Source organism: Mustela putorius, unplaced genomic scaffold, assembly GCF_011764305.1.
Source record: "Mustela putorius furo isolate JIRA1106 unplaced genomic scaffold, ASM1176430v1.1 tig00537248_pilon_pilon_pilon, whole genome shotgun sequence".
NCBI lineage: Eukaryota > Metazoa > Chordata > Mammalia > Carnivora > Mustelidae > Mustela > Mustela putorius.
The window spans coordinates 2,474,655-2,493,841 of NW_025422387.1; the positions used below are offsets into that span (position 1 = coordinate 2,474,655).

At 48.9% G+C, this 19,187-nt stretch overlaps 1 protein-coding gene across 2 annotated transcripts in view; it reads right to left on the bottom strand.

Moving 5' to 3' along the window:
- Positions 1-19,187, bottom strand: part of LOC101687323 (transmembrane protein 132B) — a 353,637-nt gene that overhangs the window by 203,918 nt on the left and 130,532 nt on the right. For both annotated transcript variants that reach the window (XR_006604769.1, XM_045073646.1), the window contains exon 2: positions 6,770-7,661. Coding sequence is in view for 1 of the 2 variants with exons in the window: in XM_045073646.1 (XP_044929581.1) it covers positions 6,770-7,661 (892 nt within the window). In the remaining variant the exon portion in view is untranslated. The remainder of the gene's footprint in view (positions 1-6,769; positions 7,662-19,187) is intronic.

A 19,187-nucleotide genomic window follows, 5' to 3' on the forward strand; every position in this document is an offset into this window, starting at 1 on the left:
CATTTGGGGAGACTACAATTTTTGTGACCTTTCCCTAAGTCTAAAGTTATTCCGAAACAAAAGGTTTTAAAAATAAATGAAATAAAATTTAAATATACTGCATTCTGTTTGTTTCCATCCCGGCACTTAGCACAGGTTTCAATTATGTATGATTTTGCTCATTTATCTCCCTCCACCGAGAATGTGAACTTGAATTTGAACTTGAGGGAGTGTGAGCCTACTCTCTGCAGCATGTGCTCCAGCCCCTTGGAAAGAGAGGCCAGGCTGCAGATGGAGGAAACCCACTCAGAACTTAGGACTTAGGACTGTCTTCTCACTGTTATTGATTTTTATCATACCGTTTCATCTGAACAGGCTATACTGGTTTCTATTTAAGGTGGCAAATGTCAGCTTTCTTTTTTCAATGTATTTTTATACATTTTGTGAAAGTGAATTGATCTGAAGAAAAATAGTAAATAAAAGAAGAGGGGCGCCTGGGTGGCTCAGTTGCTTAAGCATCGGCCTTCAGCTCAGGTCATGGTCTCAGTGTTCTGGGGAGCAGGAGGCGTTGAGCCTCACGTGGGGCTCCTGGATCTGCAGAGCCTTCTTGTCTCTCTTCTCCCCCAGCCCCCACAGCTCATGCTCACTCTCTCTCATTCTCTCTGTCTCAAATAAGTCTTTTTTTCTTTTAAATGCAAGAAGGCACACGGCTATGACTTGACCTATCAAGGGATGAGATGGTGGTAGTTAATGTGACAAAAAGATCCCGAAGATGGTGTGTGAATTACTGAAGTTCAGGACATAGTGACATAGCCCATGTAGAATTAGAAATGATGAATCCATTCTCACATTATAGGCAAAAGGACACTCTTGCCAGAATTGGAGCCTCAAAGTGTCCCAACCTTAAATACTTACTAAACTCTTATTTACATGCATCATGAATTCACACAATCCTGATAGTTTATATGCTCTTTGTCAAAGAACAATGCCTTGGAATACCTCCAAACTCATTCATTCATCTAACAAATGTTTCCTGAGCACTCACTCCCTGCCAGGCACTGTTCTAGATCCTTAGGACACATCAAAGAAGACAAAATTCCCTGCCTCACAGACCTCACATTCTAGCAGGAAGAGGTGAACCACTAATACTGATATATCACATCACAGACAAAAGTGGTATGTTCAGAAATCAGGGCAGGACGGGGGTAGTGGAACAGGACTCCAGTGTTGAATGGGGAGGAGGCTGGGTCCTTTCGCACACTGGTCGCTGTTGGTGATGGAGTGAGTGGGAGAGTTGTGACAGACAAGCTCAAGGAAATGGCAGAAGCTGACCATGCAGGGCCTGCGGGCCAGTGGAAGGACTCTGGCTTTAGCTCAAAAAGAGACTTCAAGAGGAAAGGAAAGAGGTCGGGAGGCTCTTGTAGGTGTCCCACTGAGAGAGAACCCTGGCTTATACCTGGGGTCATAGCAATGGAGGTTTTATTCTGGATGTTATTAGAAAGGAAGAGCCCCAGTGTCTGCTGTCGTTCATATGTAGGGTGTCAGAGAATGGGAAGAGCCAGTCACATTTTTTAGGTGTTTGGCCTGAGCAACCAGAATGACGGCACCAAATGAAGTAGAACGAGGCACGTGGGTGGCTCAGTCGGTTAAGGGTCCAACTGTTTTGGCTCAGGTCGTGATCCCAGGGTTGTGAGATCGAGCCCCACATTGGGCTCCCTGCTGGACATGGAACGTGCTTAAGATTCTCTCTCTCTCTCTCTCTCTCTCTCCCTCTCTCTTGCCACCTCTGCCCCCATCCCTCTCTAAAAAGGAAGGAAGAAAGGAAAGGAATGGAAAGGGCAAGAGAAGGGTGAATGGAGAGAGAGAGGAAGGGAAGAAGGAAGAAATGGAAGAATCATCTGAGCACAAAGGTGACACTTCATAGTCACGTAATGCATACAGTGTCCCAGCTGCCGGTTAACAGGTAAACAATGGCACAGAAAGATTAAGTAACTTTCCCAAGATCACACAGTTGGTATGTGGCAGAGCCAGGATGCGAACACTGGCAGATTGGCTCCAGCGTCCGTGATCTTAACTCCTGAGCTCCACTGCTTAACAGGATGGGAGGTCGGCCAGAGCGGCTCTCTGTGTGAGCTGAGAGTTATTTCAAAAGATTTTTATTTATTTATTTGACAGACAGAGATCACAAGTAGGCAGAGAGGCAGGCAGTGGGGGGTGGGGGGGAGCAGTCTCCCCGCTGAGCAGGGAGCCCAATGTGGGGCTCGATCCCAGGACCCTGGGATCATGATCTGAGCTGAAGGCAGAGGCTTTAACCCACTGAGCCACCCAACCGCCCGGAGAAACTTATTTTAATAAATCAGACATAACGTTTTCCAGGAGCAGTCTAAGCCTCACATCACAGCAGTGTGGAGAATTGGAGCGGAGAAAATTTCATAGTATCTAAACTTTCTTGGAAGTGTAACAAAGATCTACCTGAGTCTAGCCCAGCATGGCCTTGCCAGCAGCCCTCAATCCCTCCAAACCACTTTACTAGCCCTTTGCCAAAAGGGTTTTCAGTGCATGGTCAGATTTAGATACTAATATTTAACGGAAACTATTTAGATATTAGAGAATAATCAACTCAACTTTGTTCAAATTGGCCTCAATACAATATGCAGTCTGAAATAGCAAAGTGACATGTGAAAACACACACATCTGTCCCCTTTCTATACATCTTTAGCTCTGAAATTCGATCTCAGCAAATCTCGTGCACACTCACGCTTTGATCCAGGGCTCCACATCTGAGCCAGAATGAAATGTCACATTTCATTCATAAAAGACATGATTAAAACAGACAATCAGTTATGTTGGGAAACCACACATTTCCCTAGGCTGGAAAACGGTGTTTTATTTTAAGAGATGGTATATACAAATGGACAATAGCCAGACCACATGTAATAATAAAACTCCGACACACCACCTTGTAGCCGTCAGGACAAAGAGCCAGACCATGGCCTCTGCAGTCGTCAGCCCAGAAAGGTCTGAACTTGGCGCAGGACTGCCTGTGTCCCTTTTTATCGCCTCTGCTTCCAGCTCAGGGCCAAGCAGGAAAAGTCAACACATAAGATGCTCACTCCTTGTTAACCTGCCTCTGGCCTCTGCATACCAGCAACCTCCCACCCAAGCAAACCTGAGCCTTCCCTGCTTTCCACTAAGCTCCCCCACTCCAGCTTGCCCTTGAGTCTCCACCAGAAGCAAGTGATGGTGGCTGACTCCCTGGGTGTAGCCTCTGTGTGTACTCATTCGAGTGGCCCACAATTTCCGTGCATTTCTCTCTGGCCATGAAATGAAGCGTGCTATAAGGAGCAATCCTGTCTAGGAAAGCATGAAGATAAGCAACTGCAGGCTGGCGCAGAAAAGTTCAATAGGTGGAGACTGGTCCCCATCTAGACGTGCAGAGCAACCCAGAAGAGTGGTTTCAAGTGGCAGCTCCTGAGGCACAAACGTAGACCAGGGCCCCAAAACCAGTGCCTCCCCACCCCCCTGACTTCAGCAAGCAACCCCTAACCTTTCCACGTCTGCTTCCACATCCACAGAACCAACATGAGGAACACTTCGTTTGGTGCCCCGCGTCTCAATAAAGGGTTTACGCAGAGCCCGGCACAGGGGCACACAAAAATGTACAGCCTGAGGGTCCCCTGGGTGACTCAGCCCCTCAAGCATCAGACTCTTGATTTCCACCCAGGACATGATCTGAGTCGTGAGACTGAGCCCGGGGCTGAGCCGGGGGCCCCCTTAAGAGTCTCGCCCTCTGCCCCTCCCCCACCCCCTGCTCATGCCCACTCTCTAAAACGATTAAATAAATAAACACACAAAAAAGTAAACCTGCATTAATAGTATCAATCCATACATCGCAGCGCCCTAATAAGGCATCAGCGATAGTAAACAGCCGCCGCACTTCGCCCCTCCGTGAGCCTGGCCCCCGCCTGCCCTAATTGCCTACATGATGCCGCGGCGACCAACGGGGCAGCCTCACTGCCTGGGATGCCCGCGCCGGTCGTCCGGGCGCCCCCGACACGAGCGGGGCACGCGGCGGTGACACCCGCCTCCGGGAGGAGACCCCAGCCCCTCCCTTGAGCACCGCATCCCCCTTTTCTCCAACAGTAGGTCGGCGGCCTCGCAAGACAAGCGCCCGCAGGAGCCGGAGGATGACCCGAGGGGGAGCGGAAGGCCGGTGTGCGACACCGCGGACGTCTGGGGGTGGCGGGAAACTGCGCAGGGCGCAACGCATCCTTCACCGCAGCCCACCCCAAGGTTAGAGAGCGGCCGCGCGCTCCAATCTACACGGGAATGCCAAATGCGCTAACACGCATGCGCGCGCGCACACGCACCGCCCCCGGACGCGCGCGCACGCACGAAACCCCACGTATGCTCGCGTACCTCCCCACGTATGTGCACGCGCACACCCCCTGCGCACGCGCGCACGTGCACGCACCCACCCCACGCATGCGCGCATGCGTCCTGGATTTCACTATGGCCGACACGGCAGACTCTCCGCCAGATGCTTGTCCTCCGGGGCAGCTCCAAGGCTCCACAACTGCTGCTGAAACAAAGGTGGGCGGACATTCCTCGGGTTGACCCGCCTCCTCGTGGTCCCTCTCCATCGCCTGCCCCGCAGCATCAGAGCCCAAGTGGGAGCGGAGAGGCCCAGGGGACTCTCCCCAGGAGGACGCCCTGAGCGCGCTGAAACCAAGAAGCGCCGTGGCTGCTGCTTCCTACCCCTTCCCTGGTGCGGACAGCCCGTGCTTGACCTCCCCGGGCCGCGTCCGAGCGAGAGCCCACTTCAGCTCTCCCATCAGCTTCCGCGGGAGGGAACCGGACGCGGGGGGTTCCGCCCCGCACCACGGGGACACCGCGGGGCCTCTTCCAGCCTCCCGGGCCTCCCCTCCCTAAATTAGGCTCCACGCCCTGGCAGGGCTGCTGGGCGCGCGCAGCCTGGGTGCCGCAGCTGCCCCTCCTCTCCTCCAGCCAGGAAAGGGGCTGCGAGAGAATGAAGGGCCCCTAGAGCCTTCCCAGAGCCGGACCGCCTGCGTGCACAACGCCGGCTCCCGAGCTGTGCGGCCTTGGGCAAGCTCCGGAACCGCTCCGTGCCTCAGAAAAATAAGGATAATAGTAGTGCTCCCCGCCTCGGGCTGTTCATTGCTGGAACTCAGGGACTTCCTGCATGTGAACAACTTCGAAACGTGGCCTGGACCATTCTCGGTCTTCGGTGAAAGTTAGCTAGTACCATTTAGACCATTTCCCTGGCCCCAAACGCCTTTTCCAACCAGGCTGCAGCACTTCCCTGACCACCAGACCGTCTGTTCTCCCTTTCCCCAAACTTCTCACCCAGCAATGTTCTCTCTACCCCAAGGGTGGCGAATAAGTTAAGTGTCAACCACGCCATCGCACAGGGACATGTAGGGGCTGCCAGGAGTCCTGAGCTCAATGCTATAACTGATTAACGATGTCTGCCGTGGCACAGGGAGTGCTAGAGCACTGCAGTCGATTAACGATGTCTGCCACGGCAGAGGGACCGCTGAAGCGCTGCAGTAGATTAATAATGTCCGTCCATGCAGAAGGCAGGCTCAGTGCTATGAGTGCAGAATCCATACTTTTGCCATTCTTGGTCTAGAGCAAGCATCTGGTGCTGCCTTCTATGGGAGGAATCTCTGCAGAGCAAGAACAGGGCTTTGGACCACCCCAACCCCACCACTAGAGTGATTAGCACAAAGCTGGGTCCAAACTGAGTTCTGGCTCAGTTATCACCAAAACTAACTCCAGAGGCTTCAAAGGGGAACTGGGCTTCCTGCTGGCTTCGAAACCTACTTGGGATCTGCCGGAGCCTCAGTAAACTATCGCAGGCCCCAAACAAACACACTTTCTGGCACATCGGCCTCCCTCAGAATCAAAGGAACTACACTGGGCTTATAATTAATTCCGCCTTCTCACCTGCAACCAGAAAAACAAGGCTCACTTACACGGCCCCACCACCTCAGCATCTGAGAGCTGGGAAAACAACCACAGGCCAACACTCGGGGATGATGCTGTTCCAAGACCTTCACCAAGTTGACTGATCCTCACAGCAACCCAAGACATACAGCCCATCGTAATTCCCATTCACCCATGAGGGAACAGAAGCCCAGAGAGGTTAGATGACTTGCCTCAGGGCACACAGCTGCTATGGGCAAAGCCACTGCTGCATCCCACTGCAAAGTTTTGTGAGAAAAATAAGCTAAATGCAGGTATGCCCCCCAGCACAGACTAGTAAAGCACGTTTTCCAACCCTAAAGCTGCATCTTTGTCATACAGAGACGGCTGATTTACTTTACTAAAGGATTCTTTACGGATTCTTCACTTTGATGAAAACCTGAGTGGTCAGAGACATTGTCTTGGAAGGCTCTTTCCTGTAGTTGGAAAGTGGAATTCATTCACAAAGTTTCAACTTACAGGCAGCAAGTCCAGGCCGGCAGTGATGGGTTCAGAGTGTCACTGGAGAGCTTACCTGTCAGCCCAAAAAGCTGCTCTCAGAGCACTTGTTCCTGATCCTAGCTTCACAACAGAATGACTTGGGGAGATTTTAGAGAATATAGATGCCCAGGGCCCATGCCCTAATACCCTGTTTCTCGACTGTGCCATCTTGCATGGGTCTCTATCCCATGTTTGTCAGTTTCCCCTCAACATGGGATACTCCACAGATCAGCAATACCACATAATTCACTGATGACCAAAAGCTGATTTCTATTCCACCCAACCCAGCAAAGCCACTTACCTAAGAGTGAAGTGGTCTGCCACAGAGCTGCTGGTCAGAGAGACCAAAAAGGTGGCCGTGTCCCCTTCCCGGATGAGGTTCAGGGGTACTGAGATGACAACGTTCTCATCCAGGTTCACCAGGGACCACTTCAGATCGTCTTGAGTTGGGTAGACCACCACACTCCCAATCCTCTCCCGGGCTGGAGGCACCTGCTGGGGGCTGTCCTGGCCGGAGTGGATGTTGTTCTCCCATTTGCCCTCCTCCTCCAGTGGACACTGGCCAGCCTGGTCAGCCGGGTAGAGCGTGAAGAAGAGCTCCATCGCGGTGCCCCCCAGGATGGCCGGGATCTCCTCCTCGGGCTCCAGGTCCAGCCCAGAGCTGAACCACTCAGGCAGCAGCTCCAGCTCAGCCACACACAGCCCCGGGTCCCCTTGCAGCCGACAGCTGGCCGCCACTTCCCTGGCCTCGGGGAAGGCAAACATCTTGACACACGGTAGATTTTCCTCGGGGTCACTGTCGTTCCAGTCCATCCCGGTGATGTAAAACAAGGTCTGCACTTTGGGTCTGTTGGAGTAGATGGAGCTGTCCAGGATGTGGGATTTCAGCTTCCAGTTGAAGGGAAACTTCTCCACATTTCCAAAGGCTGGGGAAGTCAACAAGAGCTCCTGGGGGATTGTCTTCTCCGCTGAAAATGGGCCATAGCTGGCATTGATGGTCGGGGGGGTCCTGGCCCGGTAGATGAAGAATGACTCCACCCGCGCCTGCAGACTGGAGTTCCTCGTGACGTCCTGGTTGGCTTCCTTAAGGAAGAAGGCCTCCTCCGCGTCGGCGATGTGGAAGCTTGTGGGCAGATAGGCGGGGAGTGAGGAAAACCTCTGCAGACTATCCACGATCCCTCGGCTCTCCGTCTCTGCGTGAGAAAGGAAAGGAAAGGAAAAATAAAGGGCAGGCCCTGCAAAGCCAGACACCAACACAGTGCAGTCTGCACGCACCACCCCAGCAAACCACTCCCGGCCACACTGGGCCTCCCCTGACCTCAGCACAGGGTTCTATGGGAATCTTCCAAACCAGCCACTGTGGAGTGGGCAGGAGCTCATTTACCACTGATCCAATAGTCTGTGTGTGCACAGTCCCCCCCACCCTGCCCAAGGGAAAACATCCTCTCCACCTGCTCTCCAAAGACCCAAGTTCAGGGGATCACAGCCCTCTTCGCTACGTTGCCCCACAGAGAGGAGGCTGCCTGCCTGCAAAGACCACCCAAGCCAGCATTGTGCCATCGTACAGGACTTGCTACTGCTTCCTTGTTAGATAGTTACACTTCATCCTGTCCCTCCCAGACGCGGTGTCTACAAAGACATTCAGACATCTCTGTGATTCTGATTGAAAGGAGGGTGAAGCCATGGCTCGGGGTCCCCACGTCTACAAAGCTTGCCTTCTGAAATCTTAGCAGGAGTGCACAGGGACTGATCCATCTACAAGGACGTTCCCCGCAGCATCATTGTTGAATTGCACACGAACTTGGGAGCGCACATGTGAGAGCCAGAATCCCGCTCTGTGGCTTCCTAACCGAGCCACTCAAGCGAGCTACTTTAACCTCTCTGAGCTTCAAACATCCTCATGTAGCGTAGGATGTAAATGTAACTTCTACCTTATTGGGTTATTGTAAGGAGTAATGAGTTAGTAATACAAAGCTTTCAGAACAGTTCTGACACACCCGTAAATATCCACCAGTCGTGCTATTGTTACTAGCATTACTATTTCTGGTTGAAACATTCTAAAGGTTTATCAAAAGGAGACCAGATAAACTATATGTTTGTACAGTGGGATTACAGGCAGCTGTAAGAAAAATGAAATGGAGCTACATGGACATACTTGAAAAAATGTTCACAATATGCCACTAAGTATAAAAAAATATAAATTATATGGGCACCTGGGTGGCTCAGTGGGTTAAGCCTCTGCCTTTGGCTCAGGTCATGATCTCAGGGTCCTGGGATCGAGCCCCACATCAGGCTCTCTGCTTGGTGGGGAGCCTGCTTCTTCCTCTCTCTCTGCCTGCCTCTCTGCCTACTTATGATCTCTCTCTATCAAATAAATAAAATCTTTTTAAAAAATTATAAATTATAAATGTATCCTCTATAATCCTACTTAGATTTTTTAAGGTTCCATAGGTATGTGTATATAAATGTACATGTAATTATGTTTGTGTGTCTATAGAACCAAAGAGAAAGGGTTTCACTTTTTGACATCTACATTTCTACTTTCTTTAAACTTTTACAACTACATATTATTTTGTTACTTAAAATATATACATAAACGTGTAGATGTGTTTTGGTATACATATATGTATGTGCGTGTTTCTTTCAAGCAGGAAAACACAGACCCAACAAGCATTTTCAAACTAAAGAGAGCCCACCAGGAACCAGGGTTGGCAAATCAGGCTAAGAACACACAAGGCTCCTTCCCTGTCCCGAAATAATAAATCTCCAACCCTAGAGCCGGCACAAGAAGAAATGCAACCAGGCAGCAGTGTCTGAGATGCAGCACTGCTAGAGCATAAAAGGCAAATATATACCAAACCATAGACCCTAACTCCTGGCAAGGTTTTGTTTTTTGGTTTTTTTTCCATAGCCATTACAAATTCTGCAAAAAGTACTTCTCTATTGATTTAATTTGGGGGGCCCCTTTTCAGGGCTGTCCTTGAGGTTTCCTTGTCCAAAGCTCTCCTTGCCCAGAGGATGACAAAATTGTAATTAGGAGATTGGGGTAAGATACAATCATAGAGGGCCCGATGCATCATTGCTCCGAGAAGGTGTTCAGAAAGCAAGTTCACCACAAAATACTGCATGATCTCACTAGCATGTGGAACCTAAAATAGCCAGATTCTTAGAAGCAGAGAGCAGGATGGTGATTGCCAGGGTCTGCGGTTGGGGAGGGGGAGTGGGAAGGTGTTGGTCAAAGGCTACAAAGTTTCGATCATGCAAGATGAATAATCTCTGGACAGCTAAGGCCGGGCACGTGACATAGTTAACCAGCCTGTATTATATGCTGTAATGTGCTAAGAGGATGGATTTTCAATTAAATCGAAACACACACACACACACACACACACGCACACAAATGGTAGCTAGGTAGAAGTAAGGAATATGTTAATTAGCTGGGTTGTGATTATGGAGACATGAGTACTTGTATCAAAACATCAGACTGTACCTCTTAAATATATACACGTTTTATATGTCAATATCTCAAGGAAGGAAGGACGGAAGGGAGGGAGGAAGGATCTTTTCAAGTGTCACCAATACGGCCAGTCCTTGTCAGATTAATTATTGGAGAAGCAGGGTTATTACCCATCCACTCCTCCGATTATCTATCTAGCTATATTTACCACTCATTCGTCTTATTTCCAGCACTGTGGCACATAGGGCTATCACGGGGACAGGACAGATGTGATTTCTGCCCCCAAGGAGCTGGCCCATCTAGCATACATGAAGCAATGAGGGAACCGAACATTAACACCTTTAAAAATGTCCATCCCCGAATTCCCCACCTAGCAGTCAAGCTCAGGAAATAATCCAGAGACCAGGAAGGAGACCAATGGACAAGGAGGTTCGTCACAAGCGTGATTTATCAAGCCAACATGCCAGAAGCAACCTAAAAGCCCACCGCGAGGGAAGCGACTGAGTAAATGAGGAAAACCCTACTGTGTGTGTGACCCTGAGCCGTCAACTGCACCATGACTTCGACAAACATTGAGGATCGTGAGAAAATGCTTACGACATGGTGGGGAAGCAGCAGACATCGAAACTCTATTTAAACTATCCCCAATCTGTTTAAAATATATACACATAAGCACAAAATACATCCTATACTATACATACTATATATTGACTTTCATCATACAGACACACATTTCCTCCAGAATGTATCCTATGAGTTGGGTAGGATTTGGGGGGAACCCGGGGGTGGGGAGCGCAGAAATGATTTTGAAGAATTAGCCTCATCTAAAGAAAAGTTTTGGCTACTGCCGCCACCAAGGGGCAATTTGTATTTTGACAATGTCAAGCTATGCAGAAGCGCCATCCCATATGAAATTTAGATTAGTTTTTCTGTTGGTTTATTTCCCCTCTCCAAACCAGGAATTGCAATTCTAGGAGAATCTGACCATGAAATAATTGGCAACAAGGGAACATCTGCCTCGAGCAGCATGATAGCACCCTTCAGCGGAGCAAAATGGGCGCCCAGCCGACCAGACCTGGGAAGAGGTGGGGCCCAATTTCACCTTCTGACAAAATGCAGGGGAACCCCAAGGCAATGTTTAAATTCTGACTTATTTATAAATGTGGAAAAGGAAATTAAAATTATGCAGAGTCTAATATGCCCTGTTTTCATTGTGCATCAGTTCATTTTTTTTAATCATTTGTCAATATTTTATGCAACTCAAAAATTGATTTACAAGAAATTTAAAGCTGTGCCTCCTCTCTTGTTTATTGTGGCCAAAGCCTGCATTTTATCTGAAATAACAGTGTGAGGTTTACAATCCTGCCCCACCATAACTCAAGCAAAATGCAGTACAAATTCTGTCTGAGAGCTTATATAGGAAGCCATAAACATCAGCTGTCAGGGCCTCATTTTGTCCTCGAACCAGGTTGCAACAAAATATGATATCGGAATTTAGGAGTATTTTATAAAGCCATGGGACTGTGTGCTGAAAAATACGCCCATGGCCTGAGCAGCTACCACCCGTCCCTCTCATCCCCAGGCGTCATATAGTGGCCCCATTCTTTTTCCTCTTGGCAGGTAGACCATATGGCCCGAACTAAGGAGCCCCTATTCAGTCTGCTGGCTTCCGAGAGATTCACCACCCCATCCAGAGGAGGAGGCAGGCCCTGAGAGCATGAAATGAAGGAGTCTTAGGAGGCCCAGATGAACAGCACTTTGATCACTGTGCTGCTTATGAGCCAGAAGGAGAGTCAAGCTCAGGTTCATCGAGAACACAAGGTGTGCGGGAGGGATGCTGTATGGCTTGGGTGGGAAACCTTCGAGAATGAAGCAATCCACAGGGCACAGGGCATGGAGAGGGGAACCCTGGTGGAGTTCACTAACATCGCCAGCCCAGCTAGTAGCTAGTTACCAATCTTGTGGCGACCAGTCACCTACCAAAGGGTAATGGCCTGGACATTTCTGCAGCTGAATCTCTTTTTCTAATTCCCACAAGAAAAGCCAGGCCTGCACAGCCAGGTGTAGGAAGCTTTCTTTCTAGGGGGCCAGGTGGCCAAAGTCTTTGAAAAACACCAGCAAGACACATTCCTCACTGATCTGTGGAAGTATGGCCCTAACACCTGGTAATTCTCAACCCTGGCTGTGCAGGAGATACACAGGGTAGGAAACATAAGAATCATCCCTGGTGGGTATGAATCAAATCATACCCACCAATTTGATTTAGATGGTCTCAGGCGGGGCTGATTGTCTCTGTGTTCCCTAGATGACTCCACTGAACAGCAATGATACCACGGAGGAGACAGGAGCTGCTTTGTGTCTACCCAAAAATCAAGTCATCCATTGCCTTGGGGGGCAAGTGTTGGGTCATACGCCAACAAGTTCATTAAGGATTAGCTAGGACTATAAATTACAGCAAGAGGAAAACATAAAATATAGAAACGTCACCACTTACATAATCCTTGCAACGTACCACCTTACAGGGAGCGACCCTTCGTCTTCTCAATCGTTTGGTTAGGAGGATTTGAGTATTGTCCCCACCCGTAGGTGGGGAAACTGAGGCATGCAGGGGGTGGTTCTGTGACCTACCTAAGATCCCACAGCCAGTAAGCAGCAGAGGTGGGATTCTGTGCAAGCTGGCTAGCCCCGGGCAGAGCTCAGGGTCCCAGCCACCACATTCTGCTGCCACGGGAAAGCTCGGCAAGCAACATCTATCCCAGGAGAGCTCGAGCCATGACTCAGAGGAACTGCCAATGTGCCTCTGAACTGGCCGGCTCTCAAAGCACAAGATGAGATCATCAGTTGGACGCTATCCATAAGATGAAAGCCAGAAGCAAAGCTTTTTCTGGCTCTGAGAGAGATTCCTCTGTGGGGTGCCCCTGAAGGGACCCTGCAGGGTAGCACAGCACCTTACAAAAAAAAAAAAAAAAAAATCCTACCCTTTTCATCTCTCTCCTTGAACAGGCTTCCTTCCCAGACCAGCTGAGGGCCTAGAAAGAGGTAGAGGGTACAACACTGGAGATTATATCCTCAGGCAAAAGCTGGGGGTACAAATATTCTACAGAGACAAAGGCTAACGCACAATATTTAAAAGAGAAGGGAGGGTATCAGTCTTTTCACTCATGATGTGCACCACTCCCTTTATGCCTAGAAAGCCCTCCCCATGTCCCAAGATCAAATACACACTCACAGATGCTTTCACCTAGTTTTCTGTGGGTGGGGGCATGTAGACACATGTGTGGGTCCACATTTTTACACTGAATTTTTTTTATTGAGGAATCTTCGACAATTAAAAATTATATATATTTCAGATGCACACTTGGATGATTCGATACACAGATAGACATATTGCAATGAAATCATCTCTACAGTCAAGCTAACTCATCTCAGAGGGTGATGGTATGTGAAGGAGCTTGAATTTTTTTTCCTTTTTTCTTTTTTTGGTAGCAAGATTATAGCTATCCCCTCTTTGCGGATTTCAGGTACTACATTTAAGTCCTGAATCCGCCTGCCATCTCTAGGTGCATGATGTGAAGGGAGACTCTGACAGCAGTAGTGTACACTGGGTACACTGAATCAGCCAGTGGTAGTATTCTCTTTGACTTCACAGTTTAGCGGGAGAGGGGGGTTGTGGGATGAAGCCTTTACAAAGGTAACTGAGCTCAAATGAGGCCACAGGGCAGGGGCTAATCCAGCACGAGGGGTGTCTTCATAAGGACAGGGTCGTGTGCAGGCGCCCATGCGTGTGGAAACACAGGAGAAGCCGTCTACCATGCGAGCAGAGAAGCCTCGGAAGAAATCAACCTGTGGACACCAGGATTTGGGGCATCTGGCCTGCAGAGTTGTGAGGAAATAAACTCCTGTTGCTGAAGCCACTCAGTTTGTGGTTCTTTGTTAAGGAGGTCCTGGAAGCTCACACCAGGTTACTATTTTATATCAAATTTCTATTAGCTGGACTTCCCTATGTTTTGCCTTCCATGCTAACTGTAGAATCATTTTGTCAGCTCCCATGCCAGAACTTAAGCCGACTCTTACCTGGAGGCAAGGCTCCTGCATATGGGGGTTATGAATGCCTTTCAAATTTCTGATATATTTTTCTATGTGTTTTCAACTCTTGTAGAATGAACATGTTGTGCTTACTCAAGCTAAGGGAAATATTGACATTTTTCCCTTAGAAAGAAAGATACAGAATTTGATTTCAAGTGGTAGACCGAACACATTTCCCCCCATCTCCACAGAAGCCCCACAGAAATAAAAACATAAAAGTACAAAGGAGGAATAAACCTATTATCTAGAGAAATGAAGGAAGGCCATCTGAAGAAAAAGTATTTCAACAAGTTTCTGGAAGACAAGTGGATGAGAATGCACTGAAGGGCAAGACAGCAGACGGATCCTTGGGCTAGAACATTCTGTGAGTGCTGCAGACAGGTTCTGGGCTACTCTGCCCACCAGGACCCAGACTCGATGTTGGCACACACAGCAAGGATGGGGGGGGGGGAGGGCTGAAAAATAGGGGAGTAACTAAACTCTGTAGATGGGACGTCTAGACAATGAGGCATCACATCTGTGGGAGAGATGGCTGTCAAAAAAAAAAGAAGAAGAAGAAGAAGAAAAGAGAAGCCCTTCTCTCCTACCGTCCCCTCCCTGAGAAAAGGCAGAATACTTATCTCCAGTCAAAACTCAACCCTTCTCTGAGGAGACCGCATTAACCCTCGAGATAAATGTCAGTCATTCAAGTGTGGTGGGTGCTGGTGCCCTCATCCTGAGAGGGGATGTAAGCGGACAGCCGCCGTGCAACAATGGGAACCAAAGTTACACACGGAGAAGGTCACATGGGAAGTCAGAAGGAGCTAACCACAACACGAGATAAACGAATAAACAAAATAAAATAAGCTCCTACTTGCCTAAGCCCCTGGGGCCAGAGATTTCTGTCACCCGCAGCCAAATACAATGTGAACTGTGAAGAAAACAGAGTAGGAAGGGGTGTACATGAGCTTAGTCCTCCTCTCTTTAGAAAGCATTGCTGTCTAAACGCATTACTTGTGTTAACGCAAGGCATAAAGGTGGAGTAGTATGTACAGTGATTGAAATAATCAGCAGTAGAACTGGAAGCAGAAATGGTGGGCCACGGCTGGCTTTGGGGAGGAAGATCAAAGACACAGAGAGATGGAAGACTAGTGCCTCTCTTTGGAAGTTATGCCGTATCATTTTATTTTTCCCATATGCACTCAGGGCTGTGACAATGAGCAGGCTTTGTCTGCTCACATCTGACACTAGCCAAGCAGGGGAGGGCAGCATTGAACAGTGTTGGAAGGTGGAGCAGGGGAGCGAGGGGTGAGCAGCTTTAGTCTAGACAATGAGGCATCACATCTGTGGGAGAGATGGCTGTCAAAAAAAAAGAAGAAGAAGAAGAAGAAAAGAGAAGCCCTTCTCTCCATAGCAGTCCATGTGGCTGCTTGGCCAGGAATTGTCCCAGTTTCTTCTACATCCAGGGGCCATGGCACGAGTTCTGGCCAATGAAATATAGGTATTACATATTACTGTGAAGCCAAAACTGTTATCTTTCACCTTCCAGCAGGGAGAGGAGGAGTCTGAGTCCCCAGGTGGTGACGGAGCTATGAGCTGGAAGAAGCCTGGGCCCCTGCATCTCCACCTGGAGGAGAGCCTGCCGAGCGTGAGCACCCACACTGGATGTGAGCAAGGAACCACCCAGTGTGCTGAGCCACTGCGACGTTTGTAAATGACAGCCACTAGCAACACTGCATCAAGACCACGTGGTCTGGGCTAACAACTCCAACAGCTGCGAGCCTGCCCTGGCAAAAACATAGGACAAATCACACACCTCTTCCTTCATGGAAACGGGCTTTTGTTAGCGCGGAGGAGAAAGATGTTCAGAGGAACGGAGTGAGGGGCTGTAAAACCAATGTGAGAGATTTCCGTGGGCACCAGATGTAGAAAGAGCATTATTAAACGGATTACATAGATCTTAGTGACAGTAATTTTGACCTCCTATAGGCACCGTCAGCTGTTAAACAGTAGGAAATGTTGATGACCTTGTTCTGATTTCCATTTATATTTATTCTAAATTGGACACCTCCGAGATTGTTTAAATAAAAAAGGGAAATTCACTAAGTGATGCTGACAGCTCAGCCCCTGTCTGTGGGGGAGGCCACGGAGGCTCACTAGAGGCGAAGGGACAGCTGGGCTAGGCCCTCAGGCCTGCCAACGGCTCAACTGATGTACCCAGACAAGTCACTTCATCTCTCTGAGATTCAATTTCCCTCTCTGTCAAATGGGGGGTCATCTCCTGCCACCCTCCCTGCCACCACGAGGGAAACTCAGCATGTGACTTATCACTGTATAACTCCATTTACAGGAATGTCCCATGGGGAGCCCATGTGCTTTGGACTTTTCACTTGTTCAGACCTGACTTCTCTATATCTGGTCATTGTTGATATCCAACATGATTCTTGGGGGCGCCTGGGTGGTTCAGTCAGTGAAGCATCTGACTCTTGATTTCAGCTCTGGTCATGATTGCTGGGTCGTGAGATCGAGCCCCTCTTCTGGCTCTGCAATGAGTCCTTGAGATTCTCTCTTCCTCTCCCTCTGCCCCCCTCCCCTGCCTTCCTTCACATGCGTTCTCTCTCCTTCTCATTAAAAAAAAAAAAAAAAAAAAAAGAGGGAAAATAGTGATTCTTTCAGGTCACAGAGAACCATACCAAGTCTAAACAAAATCAGAATTTAATGGCAGTCCGAGCTGGGAAGTCCAAGAGTGGGCTAGCCTCAGGTCTGGCTAGATTCCGCATCTAACCAGATGTCTTTAGCTAGAGAGTGGGTGAACAAATGGTACCTCCATGGAACGGAATAGTACTCAGCAAGGAAGGAGAACAAAGGGTGGATACACGTGGATGCATTTTAAATACATTCTGCTGAATGAAAGAAGGCAACCACGAAAAGCTACCTACCGTGGGATTCCACTTATGTGAGGTTCTGGAAAAACCTCGACTAGAAGGATGGAGACTAGGTCATAGACTGCTAGGAGTTACAGGCTGGGGAGGTCTGACTATAGAAAAAAAAAAAATTTTAAGGACTGGGGGTGAGGGTAACGGAACAGTCTTGGATCCTGGCTGTGGTGGCACTTACACAAAGCTCTGCAGGTGTCAAAAACTCATAGAACTATATGCCAAAAAGAGCCAATTATACTGAAAGTAAATTTTAAAAGTAGTTTTTTAAGATGCACTTTCATCTGCCGCTCCGCTCCCTTCCATGGAGCCGGTTTCATTCTCAGTATGCACGGCACAGCATCAACAGCATCACTGAGCCTCCCGTCTTCCTTCCTCCCATCCAACAAGACCACACCGCAAGGAGGAAGCCCGCAGGGCATCTCCCTGGCCCTCACGGGTCACACACATACCCATCCCCAAATCAATCACTGCAGCCGGTTCTGATTGGCGCACCCAAAGTCCTGTCTCCCTCCCCGGGAGCCTGGAGGTAGATGAGCTCCAGGGGGAGTATACTGTGGCGGTGCAGGGGACCCCCCCAAAAAAAAACATCATCGGGGCACCATTTTGACAATGATGAGGATATTCTTTGTAAGAAGCATCACAAAAATCCACTCTGTTATCCAAATGGAACAATTTCCTCCAGATGAAGGCTAACTTCTTTACAGCTAGTACCACTCTCAACAATGTCGATGTTAAAAAAAAAAATCAGGAGTACATCTACAGTCACAAACCGCACATGTCAGCGATCACGCAGAACGAATGAGTTTAACCTTTAGGCTTTGACATACTCCGTCTGAAACCCGGGTTGGGTCATCGGAACCCGGGACCCGCACAACAATCAACATCCTCGGCAGGGCTGAAACGTTTACTTTAGAATATTGGGCCTTGGAGGTGAGCTCAGCAGGCAGGGACGAGACCACTAGACACCAGGCCCCAAGCTCAGAAGGGCCCGTGGCTGTTTCAATGCTCTGCCGTACACTCCACACCTCTGAAACTCTCGGGAGCTTGTCTTTGAACTTGAGCTTCGTACGTGCAGAAGCATGGGACCAGGAAGGAGACACACAAGCTTGCTCGCCCTACACTCCTCTGCTGTCCCTTGCTGCTCTGTCTGCACACTGTTCACCGTGGCCGAGGAGCCCAGCATTCCGGAGGACCTGAGACCCGGGGGAGGTCAGTGAGAGCAGAAGCAAGCTCAGACCAGCGCGGTGATCAGAGATGCACAGGCAGCGGCGACTGCAAAGCCCTACGGTGTGCCAGTCAGGCGCAGACACAGTTGAGGTAGTTCTGGGCACAGGTTTCATGGCGGTGGGAAGAAGAGAAAGCATGTGCACGTATGAGCTAGAAAATACGACTGGCATCATTTTGAGGATTCTGCATGTGGGTTAATTGCTCTTCTGTTTGCATTTACAACTGGTACTGTGCAATCAAAAAATGAGTGGTACACCACTTTAACAGCATGGAAGATAAAAATCCTATGACCACCTCAAGAGATGAAGAAAAAGCACTGGACAAGCGCAGTGAAACGCCACGAACCTGGGCTAGCTCGGGTCAGTCCAAGAGCACTCGTGGAACACCTTCCCTTCTCTTTCTTATTTTGTTCAATGCAGCCTACTCTTTGCAAACATGCAAAGTACCTAAAGGAAGGGAAACACATGTCTGGTCTTTGTGACTGATCCCTAGAAAATCTGCTTTAATGAATCTTTAAGATTGTTTTTTAAGGTGGGGGTGCATGAGGCGCTCAGTCGGCTGAGCGTCCGACTCTTGATTTGGGCTCAGGTGATGACCTCAGGGTCATGAGATCAAGCCCCACAAAGGGCTGAGGCTCTCTCTCCCTACATCCCTACCCCCCAGCTCGTGCACACTCTCTCTCAAAAAATAAATAAATAAATAAAAACAATGTAAGTACTTTTTTAAGGGTTAAGAGTTTAAACAGCATGATCTCAGGGTCCTTGAACATCTCTCCCACAGTCCTATGGACTATCTAGTTGCTTGACAACCCCATTTCACCTACTATAAAAAAAACATAATAATTAAAAAAGAAAACCTTAAGCCCATGTCCTGTCTGCATCAATTTCTCACAACAATCAAGCACGTGAAGGAGCCGGGGGTTGCAGGGTGATGAAAAGACACGCAGAGGGCGAGGCCTGCCTTTGAGGAACTTAATATTTTCCTTAAGAACGGAAGACAAATCTACATTTAAAACACGGGTAACAATAAAA